The sequence below is a fragment of the Coregonus clupeaformis genome, unplaced genomic scaffold (genome assembly GCF_020615455.1).
Source record: "Coregonus clupeaformis isolate EN_2021a unplaced genomic scaffold, ASM2061545v1 scaf0240, whole genome shotgun sequence".
Taxonomy (NCBI): Eukaryota; Metazoa; Chordata; class Actinopteri; order Salmoniformes; family Salmonidae; genus Coregonus; species Coregonus clupeaformis.
The window spans coordinates 169,110-194,053 of record NW_025533695.1 but is presented as its reverse complement, the minus strand read 5'-3'; the positions used below and the strand labels follow the sequence as shown (position 1 = coordinate 194,053).

Genomic DNA, 24,944 nt, shown 5'->3' with positions numbered 1-24,944 from the left:
ACACACAGACTTTCAGACTGTGGCTACGGGACATCATGAAGATCCTGTTTTTAACACACAGACTTTCAGACTGTGGCTACGGGACATCATGAAGATCCTGTTTTTAACACACAGACTGTCAGACTGTGGCTACGGGACATCATGAAGATCCTGTTTTTAACACACAGACTGTCAGACTGTGGCTACGGGACATCATGAAGATCCTGTTTTTAACACACAGACTGTGGCTATGGGAAATCATCACTATAGTGGGTGTATTATTGTTACAGTGAAGCCTCAGACACACATTCCTTTAGTGGGTTTCATTTTGTTTTATTCAAGTTTGACAGTTTTATCATCCCCACCCCTGTTCTTTTAATGTTCTAGATATTAACATCTCAGCATCTTTCACCAGACAGACCGGCAAGCAGACAGACAGACTCACAGACAGATAGGCAGGCAGACAGACAGACCAATTCACAGGCAGGCCGGCAGACAGACCAACTCAAAGGCAGGCCGCCAGGCAGACAGACAGACCAACTCACAGACAGACCAACTCACAGGCAGACAGACAGACCAACTCACAGGCAGGCAGACAGACAGACCAACTCACAGGCATGCCGGCAGACAGCCAGACCAACTCACAGACAGGCCGGCAGACAGACGGACAATCCTACATATTCCACCTTGTCTTCTACACCAGGTGTACTCTATGGACTAGGACTAACATAGCTAGGTGTTGTATTGCTCTCTTCCTGAAGCAGAATCCTCAGGGGGAGGGGCTTACTGGGATACGTTCCAACAGTCCTATAGAGCGTCCTCTCCTTGGCTCCTTGTCAAGGTTTGATAGGGGGTTTGATAGGGTTTCCAGGGTATATTATGGGGTGTTGCAGTGTCTGTGTTTCCACAGCGCTAGATACATGAGGGGTTTGATAGGGTTTCCAGGGTATATTATGGGGTGTTGCGTCTATTTGCGTTTCCTCAGCACCAGATACATGAGTCCACTGATGAGGGTCATGGGGAAGCTGACCCAGGCCAGGACGTAGGACGAACCGTATCCCCCCTTCCTTAGAGACTCCTCCGTAAAACCCTCTCTCTCCGCCGTGTAGATGGACGCTCCGATCATCACACACAGGCCTGCGGGGGGGGAGGGGGGTTAGAGTTAGGAACTAGGATAGGAAAGGTCGTAGGGTACAGAACCCCTACAACTGACAGGACGTTTAAAACAGGAAGTATTCGTACTCCTTGACATATTACACATCGTTACAGCCTGAATTCAAAATGGATAAAAAAAAAAAACTAAAATCTCATCCATCTACACACATTACCCCATAATTTATTGAAAATGAAATACAGAAATATCTAAATTACAGACGTATTCACACCCCTGAGTCAACACATGTTAGAATCACCTTTGGCAGCGACTACAGCTGTGAGTCTTTCTGGGTCTCTAAGCACTTTGCACATTATTCTTTTTTTAAGATTCTTAAAGTTCTGTCAAGTTGGTTGTCGATCATTGCTAGACAGCCATTTTCAAGTCTTGCCATTAGATTTTCAAGCCGATTTAAGTCAAAACTGTAACTTGGCCACTCAGGAACATTCAATGTCGTCTTGGTAAGCAACTCCAGTGTATATTTGGCCTTGTGTTTTAGGTTATTGTCCTGCTGAAAGGTGAATTCATCTCCCAGTGTCTGGTGGAAAGCAGACTGAACCAGGTTTTCCCTCTAGGATGTTGCCTGTGCTTAGCTCTATTCTGTTTCTTTTTATCCCCCCAAAAAACTCCCTAGTCTTTGCTGATGACAAGCATACCCATAACATGATGCAGCCACCACCATGTTTGAAAATATGAAGCGTGGTACTCAGTGACGAGTTGGATTTGCCCTAAACATAACGCTTTGTATTCAGGACATAAAGTAAAAAAATGTCCACTCTGTCGTTTAGGTTAGTATTGTGGAATAACTACAGTGTTGTTGATCCCATCCTCAGTTTTCTCCCATCACAGCCATTCAACTCTTAACTGTCACCATTGGCCTCATGGTGGAATCCCTGAGCGGTTTCCTTCCTCTCCGGCAACTGAGTTAGGAAGGACTCCTGTATCTTTGTAGAGACTGGGTGTATTGATACACCATCCAAAGTGTAATTAATAACTTCACCATGCTCAAAAGGGTATTTTGGTATTTATTTTGTATTTTATTCAGGATCCCCCATTAGCTGTTGCAAAAGCAGCAGCTACTTTTCCTGGGGTCCACACAGAACATGACATAATACAGAACATGAATAGAAAAGAACAGCTCATTGACAGAACTACATAAATGTTTTAAAAATGGCACACGTAGCCTACATATCAATACATACAAACTATCTAGGTCAAATAGGGGAGAGGCGTTGTGCCGCGAGGTGTTGCTTTATCTGTTTTTTTTAAACCAGGTTTGCTGTTTATTTGACAAATATATATTTGACAAATATATGGAGATGGAATGTAGTTCCATGCAATAATGGCTCTATATAATACTTTACGCTTTCTTTAATTTGTTCTGGATTTGGGGACTGTGAAAAGACCCCTGGTGGCATGTCTGGTGAGGTAAGTGTAAGTGTCAGAGCTGTGTGTAAGTTGACTATGCAAACAATTTGGAATTTTCAACACAATGTTTGTTATAAAAAGAAAAAGGGATATTCAATGTCTGCTTTTTTTTTTTACCCATGTACCAATAGGTGCCCTTCTCCGCGAGGCATTGGAAAACCTCCCTGGTCTTTGGGGTTGAATTTGAAATTCATTGCTCGACTGAGGGACCTTACAATTATCTGTATGTGTGGGGTACACTATTAAACACTATTATTGCATGACGAGTGAGTCCATGCAACTTATTATGTGACTTGTTAAGCACATTTCTACTCCTGAACTTATTTAGGCTTGCCAGTACAAAGAGGTTGAATGCTGATTGACTCCAGACATTTCAGCTTTTCATTTTTAATTTAAAAAAAATTATTTCACTTTGACATTATGGGGTATTGTGTGTAGGTCAGTGACACAAACATTTTAATTCAGGCTGTAACACAACAAAATGTGGAAAAAGTCAAGGGCTGTGAATACTTTCTGAAGGAACTGATACCCAGGTGTTGCCAGGTGTAATTACAGTGTAGGTACATTGATTTATAGCAAGGAAAACCTGGCGCAGACGTATATCTTTTGAGTGGTATATTTTAGCATGAACAGTATTGGCACTCACCAGACAGTAGGAAAACCTGGCGCAGACGTATATCTTTGAGTGGTATATTTTAGCATGAACAGTATTGGCACTCACCAGACAGTAGGAAAACCTGGCGTAGACGTATATCTTTGAGTGGTATATTTTAGCATGAACAGTATTGGCACTCACCAGACAGTAGGAAAACCTGGCGCAGACGTATATCTTTTGAGTGGTATTTTAGCATGAACAGTATTGGCACTCACCAGACAGTAGGAAAACCTGTCGTAGACGTATATCCTTTGAGTGGTATATTTTAGCATGAACAGTATTGGCACTCACCAGACAGTAGGAAAACCTGGCGTAGACGTATATCTTTTGAGTGGTATATTTTAGCATGAACAGTATTGGCACTCACCAGACAGTAGGAAAACCTGACGTAGACGTATATCCTTTGAGTGGTATATTTTAGCATGAACAGTATTGGCACTCACCAGACAGTAGGAAAACCTGACGCAGACGTATATCTTTTGAGTGGTATATTTTAGCATGAACAGTATTGGCACTCACCAGACAGTAGGAAAACCTGGCGCAGACGTATATCTTTTGAGTGGTATTTTAGCATGAACAGTATTGGCACTCACCAGACAGTAGGAAAACCTGACGTAGACGTATATCCTTTGAGTGGTATATTTTAGCATGAACAGTATTGGCACTCACCAGACAGTAGGAAAACCTGGCGTAGACGTATATCTTTTGAGTGGTATATTTTAGCATGAACAGTATTGGCACTCACCAGACAGTAGGAAAACCTGGCGTAGACGTATATCTTTTGAGTGGTATATTTTAGCATGAACAGTATTGGCACTCACCAGACAGTAGGAAAACCTGGCGTAGACGTATATCTTTTGAGTGGTATATTTTAGCATGAACAGTATTGGCACTCACCAGACAGTAGGAAAACCTGACGTAGACGTATATCCTTTGAGTGGTATATTTTAGCATGAACAGTATTGGCACTCACCAGACAGTAGGAAAACCTGACGCAGACGTATATCTTTTGAGTGGTATATTTTAGCATGAACAGTATTGGCACTCACCAGACAGTAGGAAAACCTGGCGCAGACGTATATCTTTTGAGTGGTATTTTAGCATGAACAGTATTGGCACTCACCAGACAGTAGGAAAACCTGGCGTAGACGTATATCCTTTGAGTGGTATATTTTAGCATGAACAGTATTGGCACTCACCAGACAGTAGGAAAACCTGGCGTAGACGTATATCTTTTGAGTGGTATATTTTAGCATGAACAGTATTGGCACTCACCAGACAGTAGGAAAACCTGGCGTAGACGTATATCTTTTGAGTGGTATATTTTAGCATGAACAGTATTGGCACTCACCAGACAGTAGGAAATCCTGACGTAGACGTATATCCTTTGAGTGGTATATTTTAGCATGAACAGTATTGGCACTCACCAGACAGTAGGAAAACCTGACGCAGACGTATATCTTTTGAGTGGTATATTTTAGCATGAACAGTATTGGCACTCACCAGACAGTAGGAAAACCTGACGCAGACGTATATCTTTTGAGTGGTATATTTTAGCATGAACAGTATTGGCACTCACCAGACAGTAGGAAAACCTGACGCAGACGTATATCTTTTGAGTGGTATATTTTAGCATGAACAGTATTGGCACTCACCAGACAGTAGGAAAACCTGGCGTAGACGTATATCTTTTGAGTGGTATATTTTAGCATGAACAGTATTGGCACTCACCAGACAGTAGGAAAACCTGGCGCAGACGTATATCCTTTGAGTGGTATATTTTAGCATGAACAGTATTGGCACTCACCAGACAGTAGGAAAACCTGGCGCAGACGTATATCCTTTGAGTGGTATATTTTAGCATGAACAGTATTGGCACTCACCAGACAGTAGGAAAACCTGGCGTAGACGTATATCCTTTGAGTGGTATATTTTAGCATGAACAGTATTGGCACTCACCAGACAGTAGGAAAACCTGGCGTAGACGTATATCCTTTGAGTGGTATATTTTAGCATGAACAGTATTGGCACTCACCAGACAGTAGGAAAACCTGGCGCAGACGTATATCCTTTGAGTGGTATATTTTAGCATGAACAGTATTGGCACTCACCAGACAGTAGGAAAACCTGGCGCAGACGTATATCCTTTGAGTGGTATATTTTAGCATGAACAGTATTGGCACTCACCAGACAGTAGGAAAACCTGGCGTAGACGTATATCCTTTGAGTGGTATATTTTAGCATGAACAGTATTGGCACTCACCAGACAGTAGGAAAACCTGGCGTAGACGTATATCCTTTGAGTGGTATATTTTAGCATGAACAGTATTGGCACTCACCAGACAGTAGGAAAACCTGGCGTAGACGTATATCCTTTGAGTGGTATATTTTAGCATGAACAGTATTGGCACTCACCAGACAGTAGGAAAACCTGGCGTAGACGTATATCCTTTGAGTGGTATATTTTAGCATGAACAGTATTGGCACTCACCAGACAGTAGGAAAACCTGGCGTAGACGTATATCCTTTGAGTGGTATATTTTAGCATGAACAGTATTGGCACTCACCAGACAGTAGGAAAACCTGGCGCAGACGTATATCCTTTGAGTGGTATATTTTAGCATGAACAGTATTGGCACTCACCAGACAGTAGGAAAACCTGGCGCAGACGTATATCCTTTGAGTGGTATATTTTAGCATGAACAGTATTGGCACTCACCAGACAGTAGGAAAACCTGGCGTAGACGTATATCCTTTGAGTGGAATATTTTAGCATGAACAGTATTGGCACTCACCAGACAGTAGGAAAACCTGGCGTAGACGTATATCCTTTTGAGTGGTATATTTTAGCATGAACAGTATTGGCACTCACCAGACAGTAGGAAAACCTGGCGTAGACGTATATCCTTTGAGTGGTATATTTTAGCATGAACAGTATTGGCACTCACCAGACAGTAGGAAAACCTGGCGCAGACGTATATCCTTTGAGTGGTATATTTTAGCATGAACAGTATTGGCACTCACCAGACAGTAGGAAAACCTGGCGCAGACGTATATCCTTTGAGTGGTATATTTTAGCATGAACAGTATTGGCACTCACCAGACAGTAGGAAAACCTGGCGTAGACGTATATCCTTTGAGTGGTATATTTTAGCATGAACAGTATTGGCACTCACCAGACAGTAGGAAAACCTGGCGTAGACGTATATCCTTTGAGTGGTATATTTTAGCATGAACAGTATTGGCACTCACCAGACAGTAGGAAAACCTGGCGTAGACGTATATCCTTTGAGTGGTATATTTTAGCATGAACAGTATTGGCACTCACCAGACAGTAGGAAAACCTGGCGTAGACGTATATCCTTTGAGTGGTATATTTTAGCATGAACAGTATTGGCACTCACCAGACAGTAGGAAAACCTGGCGTAGACGTATATCCTTTGAGTGGTATATTTTAGCATGAACAGTATTGGCACTCACCAGACAGTAGGAAAACCTGGCGCAGACGTATATCCTTTGAGTGGTATATTTTAGCATGAACAGTATTGGCACTCACCAGACAGTAGGAAAACCTGGCGCAGACGTATATCCTTTGAGTGGTATATTTTAGCATGAACAGTATTGGCACTCACCAGACAGTAGGAAAAACCTGGCGTAGACGTATATCCTTTGAGTGGTATATTTTAGCATGAACAGTATTGGCACTCACCAGACAGTAGGAAAACCTGGCGCAGACGTATATCCTTTGAGTGGTATATTTTAGCATGAACAGTATTGGCACTCACCAGACAGTAGGAAAACCTGGCGCAGACGTATATCCTTTGAGTGGTATATTTTAGCATGAACAGTATTGGCACTCACCAGACAGTAGGAAAACCTGGCGTAGACGTATATCCTTTGAGTGGTATTTTAGCATGAACAGTATTGGCACTCACCAGACAGTAGGAAAACCTGGCGTAGACGTATATCCTTTGAGTGGTATATTTTAGCATGAACAGTATTGGCACTCACCAGACAGTAGGAAAACCTGGCGCAGACGTATATCTTTTGAGTGGTATATTTTAGCATGAACAGTATTGGCACTCACCAGACAGTAGGAAAACCTGGCGCAGACGTATATCTTTTGAGTGGTATTTTTTAGCATGAACAGTATTGGCACTCACCAGACAGTAGGAAAACCTGGCGTAGACGTATATCCTTTGAGTGGTATATTTTAGCATGAACAGTATTGGCACTCACCAGACAGTAGGAAAACCTGGCGTAGACGTATATCTTTTGAGTGGTATATTTTAGCATGAACAGTATTGGCACTCACCAGACAGTAGGAAAACCTGGCGTAGACGTATATCTTTTGAGTGGTATATTTTAGCATGAACAGTATTGGCACTCACCAGACAGTAGGAAAACCTGACGTAGACGTATATCCTTTGAGTGGTATATTTTAGCATGAACAGTATTGGCACTCACCAGACAGTAGGAAAACCTGGCGCAGACGTATATCCTTTGAGTGGTATATTTTAGCATGAACAGTATTGGCACTCACCAGACAGTAGGAAAACCTGGCGTAGACGTATATCCTTTGAGTGGTATATTTTAGCATGAACAGTATTGGCACTCACCAGACAGTAGGAAAACCTGGCGCAGACGTATATCCTTTGAGTGGTATATTTTAGCATGAACAGTATTGGCACTCACCAGACAGTAGGAAAACCTGGCGTAGACGTATATCCTTTGAGTGGTATATTTTAGCATGAACAGTATTGGCACTCACCAGACAGTAGGAAAACCTGGCGTAGACGTATATCTTTTGAGTGGTATATTTTAGCATGAACAGTATTGGCACTCACCAGACAGTAGGAAAACCTGGCGCAGACGTATATATTTGAGTGGTATATTTTAGCATGAACAGTATTGGCACTCACCAGACAGTAGGAAAACCTGGCGTAGACGTATATCTTTTGAGTGGTATATTTTAGCATGAACAGTATTGGCACTCACCAGACAGTAGGAAAACCTGGCGTAGACGTATATCTTTGAGTGGTATATTTTAGCATGAACAGTATTGGCACTCACCAGACAGTAGGAAAACCTGGCGTAGACGTATATCTTTGAGTGGTATATTTTAGCATGAACAGTATTGGCACTCACCAGACAGTAGGAAAACCTGGCGCAGACGTATATCTTTTGAGTGGTATATTTTAGCATGAACAGTATTGGCACTCACCAGACAGTAGGAAAACCTGGCGTAGACGTATATCTTTTGAGTGGTATATTTTAGCATGAACAGTATTGGCACTCACCAGACAGTAGGAAAACCTGACGTAGACGTATATCCTTTGAGTGGTATATTTTAGCATGAACAGTATTGGCACTCACCAGACAGTAGGAAAACCTGACGCAGACGTATATCTTTTGAGTGGTATATTTTAGCATGAACAGTATTGGCACTCACCAGACAGTAGGAAAACCTGGCGCAGACGTATATCTTTTGAGTGGTATATTTTAGCATGAACAGTATTGGCACTCACCAGACAGTAGGAAAACCTGGCGCAGACGTATATCTTTTGAGTGGTATATTTTAGCATGAACAGTATTGGCACTCACCAGACAGTAGGAAAACCTGACGTAGACGTATATCCTTTGAGTGGTATATTTTAGCATGAACAGTATTGGCACTCACCAGACAGTAGGAAAACCTGGCGCAGACGTATATCTTTTGAGTGGTATATTTTAGCATGAACAGTATTGGCACTCACCAGACAGTAGGAAAACCTGGCGCAGACGTATATCTTTTGAGTGGTATATTTTAGCATGAACAGTATTGGCACTCACCAGACAGTAGGAAAACCTGGCGCAGACGTATATCTTTGAGTGGTATATTTTAGCATGAACAGTATTGGCACTCACCAGACAGTAGGAAAACCTGGCGCAGACGTATATCCTTTGAGTGGTATATTTTAGCATGAACAGTATTGGCACTCACCAGACAGTAGGAAAACCTGGCGTAGACGTATATCCTTTGAGTGGTATATTTTAGCATGAACAGTATTGGCACTCACCAGACAGTAGGAAAACCTGGCGTAGACGTATATCTTTGAGTGGTATATTTTAGCATGAACAGTATTGGCACTCACCAGACAGTAGGAAAACCTGGCGTAGACGTATATCTTTGAGTGGTATATTTTAGCATGAACAGTATTGGCACTCACCAGACAGTAGGAAAACCTGGCGTAGACGTATATCTTTGAGTGGTATATTTTAGCATGAACAGTATTGGCACTCACCAGACAGTAGGAAAACCTGGCGTAGACGTATATCTTTTGAGTGGTATATTTTAGCATGAACAGTATTGGCACTCACCAGACAGTAGGAAAACCTGGCGTAGACGTATATCTTTTGAGTGGTATATTTTAGCATGAACAGTATTGGCACTCACCAGACAGTAGGAAAACCTGGCGTAGACGTATATCTTTTGAGTGGTATATTTTAGCATGAACAGTATTGGCACTCACCAGACAGTAGGAAAACCTGGCGTAGACGTATATCTTTTGAGTGGTATATTTTAGCATGAACAGTATTGGCACTCACCAGACAGTAGGAAAACCTGGCGCAGACGTATATCCTTTGAGTGGTATATTTTAGCATGAACAGTATTGGCACTCACCAGACAGTAGGAAAACCTGGCGTAGACGTATATCCTTTGAGTGGTATATTTTAGCATGAACAGTATTGGCACTCACCAGACAGTAGGAAAAACGCCGAGACGTATATCTTTTGAGTGGTATATTTTAGCATGAACAGTATTGGCACTCACCAGACAGTAGGAAAACCTGGCGCAGACGTATATCTTTTGAGTGGTATATTTTAGCATGAACAGTATTGGCACTCACCAGACAGTAGGAAAACCTGGCGCAGACGTATATCTTTTGAGTGGTATATTTTAGCATGAACAGTATTGGCACTCACCAGACAGTAGGAAAACCTGGCGTAGACGTATATCCTTTGAGTGGTATATTTTAGCATGAACAGTATTGGCACTCACCAGACAGTAGGAAAACCTGGCGTAGACGTATATCTTTTGAGTGGTATATTTTAGCATGAACAGTATTGGCACTCACCAGACAGTAGGAAAACCTGGCGTAGACGTATATCTTTTGAGTGGTATATTTTAGCATGAACAGTATTGGCACTCACCAGACAGTAGGAAAACCTGGCGTAGACGTATATCTTTTGAGTGGTATATTTTAGCATGAACAGTATTGGCACTCACCAGACAGTAGGAAAACCTGGCGTAGACGTATATCCTTTGAGTGGTATATTTTAGCATGAACAGTATTGGCACTCACCAGACAGTAGGAAAACCTGGCGTAGACGTATATCTTTTGAGTGGTATATTTTAGCATGAACAGTATTGGCACTCACCAGACAGTAGGAAAACCTGGCGTAGACGTATATCTTTTGAGTGGTATATTTTAGCATGAACAGTATTGGCACTCACCAGACAGTAGGAAAACCTGACGTAGACGTATATCCTTTGAGTGGTATATTTTAGCATGAACAGTATTGGCACTCACCAGACAGTAGGAAAACCTGACGTAGACGTATATCTTTTGAGTGGTATATTTTAGCATGAACAGTATTGGCACTCACCAGACAGTAGGAAAACCTGGCGCAGACGTATATCTTTTGAGTGGTATATTTTAGCATGAACAGTATTGGCACTCACCAGACAGTAGGAAAACCTGACGTAGACGTATATCCTTTGAGTGGTATATTTTAGCATGAACAGTATTGGCACTCACCAGACAGTAGGAAAACCTGACGTAGACGTATATCCTTTGAGTGGTATATTTTAGCATGAACAGTATTGGCACTCACCAGACAGTAGGAAAACCTGGCGTAGACGTATATCCTTTGAGTGGTATATTTTAGCATGAACAGTATTGGCACTCACCAGACAGTAGGAAAACCTGGCGTAGACGTATATCTTTTGAGTGGTATATTTTAGCATGAACAGTATTGGCACTCACCAGACAGTAGGAAAACCTGACGTAGACGTATATCCTTTGAGTGGTATATTTTAGCATGAACAGTATTGGCACTCACCAGACAGTAGGAAAACCTGGCGTAGACGTATATCCTTTGAGTGGTATATTTTAGCATGAACAGTATTGGCACTCACCAGACAGTAGGAAAACCTGGCGTAGACGTATATCCTTTGAGTGGTATATTTTAGCATGAACAGTATTGGCACTCACCAGACAGTAGGAAAACCTGGCGCAGACGTATATCTTTTGAGTGGTATATTTTAGCATGAACAGTATTGGCACTCACCAGACAGTAGGAAAACCTGGCGTAGACGTATATCTTTTGAGTGGTATATTTTAGCATGAACAGTATTGGCACTCACCAGACAGTAGGAAAACCTGGCGTAGACGTATATCCTTTGAGTGGTATATTTTAGCATGAACAGTATTGGCACTCACCAGACAGTAGGAAAACCTGGCGTAGACGTATATCTTTTGAGTGGTATATTTTAGCATGAACAGTATTGGCACTCACCAGACAGTAGGAAAACCTGGCGTAGACGTATATCCTTTGAGTGGTATATTTTAGCATGAACAGTATTGGCACTCACCAGACAGTAGGAAAACCTGGCGTAGACGTATATCCTTTTGAGTGGTATATTTTAGCATGAACAGTATTGGCACTCACCAGACAGTAGGAAAACCTGGCGTAGACGTATATCTTTTGAGTGGTATATTTTAGCATGAACAGTATTGGCACTCACCAGACAGTAGGAAAACCTGGCGTAGACGTATATCTTTTGAGTGGTATATTTTAGCATGAACAGTATTGGCACTCACCAGACAGTAGGAAAACCTGGCGCAGACGTATATCCTTTGAGTGGTATATTTTAGCATGAACAGTATTGGCACTCACCAGACAGTAGGAAAACCTGACGTAGACGTATATCCTTTGAGTGGTATATTTTAGCATGAACAGTATTGGCACTCACCAGACAGTAGGAAAACCTGGCGTAGACGTATATCCTTTGAGTGGTATATTTTAGCATGAACAGTATTGGCACTCACCAGACAGTAGGAAAACCTGGCGTAGACGTATATCCTTTGAGTGGTATATTTTAGCATGAACAGTATTGGCACTCACCAGACAGTAGGAAAACCTGGCGTAGACGTATATCTTTGAGTGGTATATTTTAGCATGAACAGTATTGGCACTCACCAGACAGTAGGAAAACCTGAGCGTAGACGTATATCCTTTGAGTGGTATATTTTAGCATGAACAGTATTGGCACTCTCCAGACAGTAGGAAAACCTGACGTAGACGTATATCTTTGAGTGGTATATTTTAGCATGAACAGTATTGGCACTCACCAGACAGTAGGAAAACCTGGCGTAGACGTATATCCTTTGAGTGGTATATTTTAGCATGAACAGTATTGGCACTCACCAGACAGTAGGAAAACCTGGCGTAGACGTATATCCTTTGAGTGGTATATTTTAGCATGAACAGTATTGGCACTCACCAGACAGTAGGAAAACCTGGCGTAGACGTATATCCTTTGAGTGGTATATTTTAGCATGAACAGTATTGGCACTCACCAGACAGTAGGAAAACCTGGCGTAGACGTATATCTTTGAGTGGTATATTTTAGCATGAACAGTATTGGCACTCACCAGACAGTAGGAAAACCTGGCGTAGACGTATATCTTTTGAGTGGTATATTTTAGCATGAACAGTATTGGCACTCACCAGACAGTAGGAAAACCTGGCGTAGACGTATATCTTTTGAGTGGTATATTTTAGCATGAACAGTATTGGCACTCACCAGACAGTAGGAAAACCTGGCGTAGACGTATATCTTTGAGTGGTATATTTTAGCATGAACAGTATTGGCACTCACCAGACAGTAGGAAAACCTGGCGTAGACGTATATCTTTTGAGTGGTATATTTTAGCATGAACAGTATTGGCACTCACCAGACAGTAGGAAAACCTGGCGTAGACGTATATCTTTTGAGTGGTATATTTTAGCATGAACAGTATTGGCACTCACCAGACAGTAGGAAAACCTGACGTAGACGTATATCTTTTGAGTGGTATATTTTAGCATGAACAGTATTGGCACTCACCAGACAGTAGGAAAACCTGGCGTAGACGTATATCTTTTGAGTGGTATATTTTAGCATGAACAGTATTGGCACTCACCAGACAGTAGGAAAACCTGGCGCAGACGTATATCTTTTGAGTGGTATATTTTAGCATGAACAGTATTGGCACTCACCAGACAGTAGGAAAACCTGACGTAGACGTATATCTTTTGAGTGGTATATTTTAGCATGAACAGTATTGGCACTCACCAGACAGTAGGAAAACCTGACGTAGACGTATATCCTTTTGAGTGGTATATTTTAGCATGAACAGTATTGGCACTCACCAGACAGTAGGAAAACCTGGCGCAGACGTATATCTTTTGAGTGGTATATTTTAGCATGAACAGTATTGGCACTCACCAGACAGTAGGAAAACCTGGGCGCAGACGTATATCTTTTGAGTGGTATATTTTAGCATGAACAGTATTGGCACTCACCAGACAGTAGGAAAACCTGGCGCAGACGTATATCTTTTGAGTGGTATATTTTAGCATGAACAGTATTGGCACTCACCAGACAGTAGGAAAACCTGGCGTAGACGTATATCCTTTGAGTGGTATATTTTAGCATGAACAGTATTGGCACTCACCAGACAGTAGGAAAACCTGGCGTAGACGTATATCTTTTGAGTGGTATATTTTAGCATGAACAGTATTGGCACTCACCAGACAGTAGGAAAACCTGGCGCAGACGTATATCTTTGAGTGGTATATTTTAGCATGAACAGTATTGGCACTCACCAGACAGTAGGAAAACCTGGCGCAGACGTATATCTTTGAGTGGTATATTTTAGCATGAACAGTATTGGCACTCACCAGACAGTAGGAAAACCTGGCGTAGACGTATATCTTTTGAGTGGTATATTTTAGCATGAACAGTATTGGCACTCACCAGACAGTAGGAAAACCTGGCGTAGACGTATATCTTTGAGTGGTATATTTTAGCATGAACAGTATTGGCACTCACCAGACAGTAGGAAAACCTGGCGTAGACGTATATCTTTTGAGTGGTATATTTTAGCATTAACAGTATTGGCACTCACCAGACAGTAGGAAAACCTGGCGTAGACGTATATCCTTTGAGTGGTATATTTTAGCATGAACAGTATTGGCACTCACCAGACAGTAGGAAAACCTGACGTAGACGTATATCCTTTGAGTGGTATATTTTAGCATGAACAGTATTGGCACTCACCAGACAGTAGGAAAACCTGGCGCAGACGTATATCTTTTGAGTGGTATTTTAGCATGAACAGTATTGGCACTCACCAGACAGTAGGAAAACCTGACGTAGACGTATATCCTTTGAGTGGTATATTTTAGCATGAACAGTATTGGCACTCACCAGACAGTAGGAAAACCTGGCGTAGACGTATATCTTTTGAGTGGTATATTTTAGCATGAACAGTATTGGCACTCACCAGACAGTAGGAAAACCTGGCGTAGACGTATATCTTTTGAGTGGTATATTTTAGCATGAACAGTATTGGCACTCACCAGACAGTAGGAAAACCTGACGTAGACGTATATCCTTTGAGTGGTATATTTTAGCATGAACAGTATTGGCACTCACCAGACAGTAGGAAAACCTGGCGTAGACGTATATCTTTTGAGTGGTATATTTTAGCATGAACAGTATTGGCACTCACCAGACAGTAGGAAAACCTGGCGCAGACGTATATCTTTTGAGTGGTATATTTTAGCATGAACAGTATTGGCACTCACCAGACAGTAGGAAAACCTGACGTAGACGTATATCCTTTGAGTGGTATATTTTAGCATGAACAGTATTGGCACTCACCAGACAGTAGGAAAACCTGACGCAGACGTATATCTTTTGAGTGGTATATTTTAGCATGAACAGTATTGGCACTCACCAGACAGTAGGAAAACCTGGCGCAGACGTATATCTTTTGAGTGGTATTTTTAGCATGAACAGTATTGGCACTCACCAGACAGTAGGAAAACCTGGCGTAGACGTATATCTTTTGAGTGGTATATTTTAGCATGAACAGTATTGGCACTCACCAGACAGTAGGAAAACCTGGCGCAGACGTATATCCTTTGAGTGGTATATTTTAGCATGAACAGTATTGGCACTCACCAGACAGTAGGAAAACCTGGCGTAGACGTATATCCTTTGAGTGGTATATTTTAGCATGAACAGTATTGGCACTCACCAGACAGTAGGAAAACCTGGCGTAGACGTATATCTTTGAGTGGTATATTTTAGCATGAACAGTATTGGCACTCACCAGACAGTAGGAAAACCTGGCGCAGACGTATATATTTGAGTGGTATATTTTAGCATGAACAGTATTGGCACTCACCAGACAGTAGGAAAACCTGGCGTAGACGTATATCTTTTGAGTGGTATATTTTAGCATGAACAGTATTGGCACTCACCAGACAGTAGGAAAACCTGGCGTAGACGTATATCTTTTGAGTGGTATATTTTAGCATGAACAGTATTGGCACTCACCAGACAGTAGGAAAACCTGGCGTAGACGTATATCTTTTGAGTGGTATATTTTAGCATGAACAGTATTGGCACTCACCAGACAGTAGGAAAACCTGGCGTAGACGTATATCTTTTGAGTGGTATATTTTAGCATTAACAGTATTGGCACTCACCAGACAGTAGGAAAACCTGACGTAGACGTATATCCTTTGAGTGGTATATTTTAGCATGAACAGTATTGGCACTCACCAGACAGTAGGAAAACCTGACGCAGACGTATATCTTTTGAGTGGTATATTTTAGCATGAACAGTATTGGCACTCACCAGACAGTAGGAAAACCTGGCGCAGACGTATATATTTGAGTGGTATATTTTAGCATGAACAGTATTGGCACTCACCAGACAGTAGGAAAACCTGGCGTAGACGTATATCCTTTGAGTGGTATATTTTAGCATGAACAGTATTGGCACTCACCAGACAGTAGGAAAACCTGACGTAGACGTATATCCTTTGAGTGGTATATTTTAGCATGAACAGTATTGGCACTCACCAGACAGTAGGAAAACCTGGCGTAGACGTATATCCTTTGAGTGGTATATTTTAGCATGAACAGTATTGGCACTCACCAGACAGTAGGAAAACCTGGCGTAGACGTATATCCTTTGAGTGGTATATTTTAGCATGAACAGTATTGGCACTCACCAGACAGTAGGAAAACCTGGCGCAGACGTATATATTTGAGTGGTATATTTTAGCATGAACAGTATTGGCACTCACCAGACAGTAGGAAAACCTGGCGTAGACGTATATCCTTTGAGTGGTATATTTTAGCATGAACAGTATTGGCACTCACCAGACAGTAGGAAAACCTGGCGCAGACGTATATCTTTTGAGTGGTATATTTTAGCATGAACAGTATTGGCACTCACCAGACAGTAGGAAAACCTGGCGTAGACGTATATCTTTGAGTGGTATATTTTAGCATGAACAGTATTGGCACTCACCAGACAGTAGGAAAACCTGGCGTAGACGTATATCTTTTGAGTGGTATATTTTAGCATGAACAGTATTGGCACTCACCAGACAGTAGGAAAACCTGGCGTAGACTTATATCTTTTGAGTGGTATATTTTAGCATGAACAGTATTGGCACTCACCAGACAGTAGGAAAACCTGGCGTAGACGTATATCTTTTGAGTGGTATATTTTAGCATGAACAGTATTGGCACTCACCAGACAGTAGGAAAACCTGACGTAGACGTATATCCTTTGAGTGGTATATTTTAGCATGAACAGTATTGGCACTCACCAGACAGTAGGAAAACCTGACGCAGACGTATATCTTTTGAGTGGTATATTTTAGCATGAACAGTATTGGCACTCACCAGACAGTAGGAAAACCTGGCGCAGACGTATATCTTTTGAGTGGTATTTTTAGCATGAACAGTATTGGCACTCACCAGACAGTAGGAAAACCTGGCGCAGACGTATATCTTTTGAGTGGTATATTTTAGCATGAACAGTATTGGCACTCACCAGACAGTAGGAAAACCTGACGTAGACGTATATCCTTTGAGTGGTATATTTTAGCATGAACAGTATTGGCACTCACCAGACAGTAGGAAAACCTGACGCAGACGTATATCTTTTGAGTGGTATATTTTAGCATGAACAGTATTGGCACTCACCAGACAGTAGGAAAACCTGGCGCAGACGTATATCTTTTGAGTGGTATATTTTAGCATGAACAGTATTGGCACTCACCAGACAGTAGGAAAACCTGGCGCAGACGTATATCCTTTGAGTGGTATATTTTAGCATGAACAGTATTGGCACTCACCAGACAGTAGGAAAACCTGGCGCAGACGTATATCCTTTGAGTGGTATATTTTAGCATGAACAGTATTGGCACTCACCAGACAGTAGGAAAACCTGGCGTAGACGTATATCCTTTGAGTGGTATATTTTAGCATGAACAGTATTGGCACTCACCAGACAGTAGGAAAACCTGGCGCAGACGTATATCTTTGAGTGGTATATTTTAGCATGAACAGTATTGGCACTCACCAGACAGTAGGAAAACCTGGCGTAGACGTATATCCTTTGAGTGGTATATTTTAGCATGAACAGTATTGGCACTCACCAGACAGTAGGAAAACCTGGCGTAGACGTATATCTTTTGAGTGGTATATTTTAGCATGAACAGTATTGGCACTCACCAGACAGTAGGAAAACCTGGCGTAGACGTATATCTTTTGAGTGGTATATTTTAGCATGAACAGTATTGGCACTCACCAGACAGTAGGAAAACCTGGCGTAGACGTATATCTTTGAGTGGTATATTTTAGCATGAACAGTATTGGCACTCACCAGACAGTAGGAAAACCTGGCGTAGACGTATATCTTTTGAGTGGTATATTTTAGCATGAACAGTATTGGCACTCACCAGACAGTAGGAAAACCTGGCGTAGACGTATATCCTTTGAGTGGTATATTTTAGCATGAACAGTATTGGCACTCACCAGACAGTAGGAAAACCTGACGTAGACGTATATCTTTTGAGTGGTATATTTTAGCATGAACAGTATTGGCACTCACCAGACAGTAGGAAAACCTGGCGTAGACGTATATCTTTTGAGTGGTATATTTTAGCATGAACAGTATTGGCACTCACCAGACAGTAGGAAAACCTGACGTAGACGTATATCCTTTTGAGTGGTATATTTTAGCATGAACAGTATTGGCACTCACCAGACAGTAGGAAAACCTGGCGCAGACGTATATCTTTTGAGTGGTATATTTTAGCATGAACAGTATTGGCACTCACCAGACAGTAGGAAAACCTGGCGTAGACGTATATCTTTTGAGTGGTATATTTTAGCATGAACAGTATTGGCACTCACCAGACAGTAGGAAAACCTGACGTAGACGTATATCCTTTGAGTGGTATATTTTAGCATGAACAGTATTGGCACTCACCAGACAGTAGGAAAACCTGGCGCAGACGTATATCTTTTGAGTGGTATATTTTAGCATGAACAGTATTGGCACTCACCAGACAGTAGGAAAACCTGGCGCAGACGTATATCTTTTGAGTGGTATATTTTAGCATGAACAGTATTGGCACTCACCAGACAGTAGGAAAACCTGACGTAGACGTATATCCTTTGAGTGGTATATTTTAGCATGAACAGTATTGGCACTCACCAGACAGTAGGAAAACCTGGCGCAGACGTATATCTTTTGAGTGGTATATTTTAGCATGAACAGTATTGGCACTCACCAGACAGTAGGAAAACCTGGCGCAGACGTATATCTTTTGAGTGGTATATTTAGCATGAACAGTATTGGCACTCACCAGACAGTAGGAAAACCTGGCGCAGACGTATATCTTTTGAGTGGTATATTTTAGCATGAACAGTATTGGCACTCACCAGACAGTAGGAAAACCTGGCGCAGACGTATATCCTTTGAGTGGTATATTTTAGCATGAACAGTATTGGCACTCACCAGACAGTAGGAAAACCTGGCGTAGACGTATATCCTTTGAGTGGTATATTTTAGCATGAACAGTATTGGCACTCACCAGACAGTAGGAAAACCTGGCGTAGACGTATATCTTTTGAGTGGTATATTTTAGCATGAACAGTATTGGCACTCACCAGACAGTAGGAAAACCTGGCGTAGACGTATATCTTTGAGTGGTATATTTTAGCATGAACAGTATTGGCACTCACCAGACAGTAGGAAAACCTGGCGTAGACGTATATCTTTGAGTGGTATATTTTAGCATGAACAGTATTGGCACTCACCAGACAGTAGGAAAACCTGGCGTAGACGTATATCTTTTGAGTGGTATATTTTAGCATGAACAGTATTGGCACTCACCAGACAGTAGGAAAACCTGGCGTAGACGTATATCTTTTGAGTGGTATATTTTAGCATGAACAGTATTGGCACTCACCAGACAGTAGGAAAACCTGGCGTAGACGTATATCTTTTGAGTGGTATATTTTAGCATTAACAGTATTGGCACTCACCAGACAGTAGGAAAACCTGACGTAGACGTATATCCTTTGAGTGGTATATTTTAGCATGAACAGTATTGGCACTCACCAGACAGTAGGAAAACCTGGCGCAGACGTATATCTTTTGAGTGGTATATTTTAGCATGAACAGTATTGGCACTCACCAGACAGTAGGAAAACCTGGCGCAGACGTATATATTTGAGTGGTATATTTTAGCATGAACAGTATTGGCACTCACCAGACAGTAGGAAAACCTGGCGTAGACGTATATCCTTTGAGTGGTATATTTTAGCATGAACAGTATTGGCACTCACCAGACAGTAGGAAAACCTGGCGCAGACGTATATCTTTTGAGTGGTATATTTTAGCATGAACAGTATTGGCACTCACCAGACAGTAGGAAAACCTGGCGCAGACGTATATCTTTTGAGTGGTATATTTTAGCATGAACAGTATTGGCACTCACCAGACAGTAGGAAAACCTGACGTAGACGTATATCCTTTGAGTGGTATATTTTAGCATGAACAGTATTGGCACTCACCAGACAGTAGGAAAACCTGACGCAGACGTATATCTTTTGAGTGGTATATTTTAGCATGAACAGTATTGGCACTCACCAGACAGTAGGAAAACCTGGCGCAGACGTATATCTTTTGAGTGGTATATTTTAGCATGAACAGTATTGGCACTCACCAGACAGTAGGAAAACCTGGCGCAGACGTATATCTTTTGAGTGGTATATTTTAGCATGAACAGTATTGGCACTCACCAGACAGTAGGAAAACCTGGCGCAGACGTATATCCTTTGAGTGGTATATTTTAGCATGAACAGTATTGGCACTCACCAGACAGTAGGAAAACCTGGCGTAGACGTATATCCTTTGAGTGGTATTTTAGCATGAACAGTATTGGCACTCACCAGACAGTAGGAAAACCTGGCGTAGACGTATATCTTTTGAGTGGTATATTTTAGCATGAACAGTATTGGCACTCACCAGACAGTAGGAAAACCTGGCGCAGACGTATATATTTGAGTGGTATATTTTAGCATGAACAGTATTGGCACTCACCAGACAGTAGGAAAACCTGGCGTAGACGTATATCTTTGAGTGGTATATTTTAGCATGAACAGTATTGGCACTCACCAGACAGTAGGAAAACCTGGCGTAGACGTATATCTTTTGAGTGGTATATTTTAGCATGAACAGTATTGGCACTCACCAGACAGTAGGAAAACCTGGCGTAGACGTATATCTTTTGAGTGGTATATTTTAGCATGAACAGTATTGGCACTCACCAGACAGTAGGAAAACCTGGCGTAGACGTATATCTTTTGAGTGGTATATTTTAGCATTAACAGTATTGGCACTCACCAGACAGTAGGAAAACCTGACGTAGACGTATATCCTTTGAGTGGTATATTTTAGCATGAACAGTATTGGCACTCACCAGACAGTAGGAAAACCTGACGCAGACGTATATCTTTTGAGTGGTATATTTTAGCATGAACAGTATTGGCACTCACCAGACAGTAGGAAAACCTGGCGCAGACGTATATCTTTTGAGTGGTATATTTTAGCATGAACAGTATTGGCACTCACCAGACAGTAGGAAAACCTGGCGTAGACGTATATCCTTTGAGTGGTATATTTTAGCATGAACAGTATTGGCACTCACCAGACAGTAGGAAAACCTGACGTAGACGTATATCCTTTGAGTGGTATATTTTAGCATGAACAGTATTGGCACTCACCAGACAGTAGGAAAACCTGGCGTAGACGTATATCCTTTGAGTGGTATATTTTAGCATGAACAGTATTGGCACTCACCAGACAGTAGGAAAACCTGGCGTAGACGTATATCCTTTGAGTGGTATATTTTAGCATGAACAGTATTGGCACTCACCAGACAGTAGGAAAACCTGGCGCAGACGTATATATTTGAGTGGTATATTTTAGCATGAACAGTATTGGCACTCACCAGACAGTAGGAAAACCTGGCGTAGACGTATATCTTTGAGTGGTATATTTTAGCATGAACAGTATTGGCACTCACCAGACAGTAGGAAAACCTGGCGTAGACGTATATCTTTTGAGTGGTATATTTTAGCATGAACAGTATTGGCACTCACCAGACAGTAGGAAAACCTGGCGTAGACGTATATCTTTGAGTGGTATATTTTAGCATGAACAGTATTGGCACTCACCAGACAGTAGGAAAACCTGGCGTAGACGTATATCTTTTGAGTGGTATATTTTAGCATGAACAGTATTGGCACTCACCAGACAGTAGGAAAACCTGGCGTAGACTTATATCTTTTGAGTGGTATATTTTAGCATGAACAGTATTGGCACTCACCAGACAGTAGGAAAACCTGGCGTAGACGTATATCTTTTGAGTGGTATATTTTAGCATGAACAGTATTGGCACTCACCAGACAGTAGGAAAACCTGACGTAGACGTATATCCTTTGAGTGGTATATTTTAGCATGAACAGTATTGGCACTCACCAGACAGTAGGAAAACCTGACGTAGACGTATATCTTTTGAGTGGTATATTTTAGCATGAACAGTATTGGCACTCACCAGACAGTAGGAAAACCTGGCGCAGACGTATATCTTTTGAGTGGTATATTTTAGCATGAACAGTATTGGCACTCACCAGACAGTAGGAAAACCTGGCGCAGACGTATATCTTTTGAGTGGTATATTTTAGCATGAACAGTATTGGCACTCACCAGACAGTAGGAAAACCTGAGACGTATATCCTTTGGGTGGTATTTTAGCATCGAACAGTATTGGCACTCACCAGACAGTAGGAAAACCTGACGCAGACGTATATCTTTTGAGTGGTATATTTTAGCATGAACAGTATTGGCACTCACCAGACAGTAGGAAAACCTGGCGCAGACGTATATCTTTTGAGTGGTATATTTAGCATGAACAGTATTGGCACTCACCAGACAGTAGGAAAACCTGGCGCAGACGTATATCTTTTGAGTGGTATATTTTAGCATGAACAGTATTGGCACTCACCAGACAGTAGGAAAACCTGGCGCAGACGTATATCCTTTGAGTGGTATATTTTAGCATGAACAGTATTGGCACTCACCAGACAGTAGGAAAACCTGGCGTAGACGTATATCCTTTGAGTGGTATATTTTAGCATGAACAGTATTGGCACTCACCAGACAGTAGGAAAACCTGGCGTAGACGTATATCCTTTGAGTGGTATATTTTAGCATGAACAGTATTGGCACTCACCAGACAGTAGGAAAACCTGGCGCAGACGTATATATTTGAGTGGTATATTTTAGCATGAACAGTATTGGCACTCACCAGACAGTAGGAAAACCTGGCGTAGACGTATATCTTTGAGTGGTATATTTTAGCATGAACAGTATTGGCACTCACCAGACAGTAGGAAAACCTGGCGTAGACGTATATCTTTTGAGTGGTATATTTTAGCATGAACAGTATTGGCACTCACCAGACAGTAGGAAAACCTGGCGTAGACGTATATCTTTGAGTGGTATATTTTAGCATGAACAGTATTGGCACTCACCAGACAGTAGGAAAACCTGGCGTAGACGTATATCTTTTGAGTGGTATATTTTAGCATGAACAGTATTGGCACTCACCAGACAGTAGGAAAACCTGGCGTAGACTTATATCTTTTGAGTGGTATATTTTAGCATGAACAGTATTGGCACTCACCAGACAGTAGGAAAACCTGGCGTAGACGTATATCTTTTGAGTGGTATATTTTAGCATGAACAGTATTGGCACTCACCAGACAGTAGGAAAACCTGACGTAGACGTATATCCTTTGAGTGGTATATTTTAGCATGAACAGTATTGGCACTCACCAGACAGTAGGAAAACCTGGCGCAGACGTATATCTTTTGAGTGGTATATTTTAGCATGAACAGTATTGGCACTCACCAGACAGTAGGAAAACCTGGCGCAGACGTATATCTTTTGAGTGGTATTTTAGCATGAACAGTATTGGCACTCACCAGACAGTAGGAAAACCTGGCGCAGACGTATATCTTTTGAGTGGTATATTTTAGCATGAACAGTATTGGCACTCACCAGACAGTAGGAAAACCTGACGTAGACGTATATCCTTTGAGTGGTATATTTTAGCATGAACAGTATTGGCACTCACCAGACAGTAGGAAAACCTGACGCAGACGTATATCTTTTGAGTGGTATATTTTAGCATGAACAGTATTGGCACTCACCAGACAGTAGGAAAACCTGGCGCAGACGTATATCTTTTGAGTGGTATTTTAGCATGAACAGTATTGGCACTCACCAGACAGTAGGAAAACCTGGCGCAGACGTATATCTTTTGAGTGGTATATTTTAGCATGAACAGTATTGGCACTCACCAGACAGTAGGAAAACCTGGCGCAGACGTATATCCTTTGAGTGGTATATTTTAGCATGAACAGTATTGGCACTCACCAGACAGTAGGAAAACCTGGCGTAGACGTATATCCTTTGAGTGGTATTTTAGCATGAACAGTATTGGCACTCACCAGACAGTAGGAAAACCTGGCGTAGACGTATATCTTTTGAGTGGTATATTTTAGCATGAACAGTATTGGCACTCACCAGACAGTAGGAAAACCTGGCGCAGACGTATATATTTGAGTGGTATATTTTAGCATGAACAGTATTGGCACTCACCAGACAGTAGGAAAACCTGGCGTAGACGTATATCTTTGAGTGGTATATTTTAGCATGAACAGTATTGGCACTCACCAGACAGTAGGAAAACCTGGCGTAGACGTATATCTTTTGAGTGGTATATTTTAGCATGAACAGTATTGGCACTCACCAGACAGTAGGAAAACCTGGCGTAGACGTATATCTTTTGAGTGGTATATTTTAGCATGAACAGTATTGGCACTCACCAGACAGTAGGAAAACCTGGCGTAGACGTATATCTTTTGAGTGGTATATTTTAGCATGAACAGTATTGGCACTCACCAGACAGTAGGAAAACCTGACGTAGACGTATATCCTTTGAGTGGTATATTTTAGCATGAA

The 24,944-nt window shown here is 41.7% G+C and overlaps 1 protein-coding gene across 1 annotated transcript in view; it reads right to left on the bottom strand.

Annotated features, from left to right (window-relative positions):
• Positions 1-297: 297 nt before the first annotated feature.
• Positions 298-24,944, bottom strand: part of LOC121562070 (epithelial membrane protein 2-like) — a 65,044-nt gene continuing 40,397 nt past the window's right edge. The window contains exon 5 of the mRNA XM_045214346.1: positions 298-1,116. Within this exon, the coding sequence (XP_045070281.1) occupies positions 947-1,116 (170 nt within the window). The 3' untranslated portion in view covers positions 298-946. The remainder of the gene's footprint in view (positions 1,117-24,944) is intronic.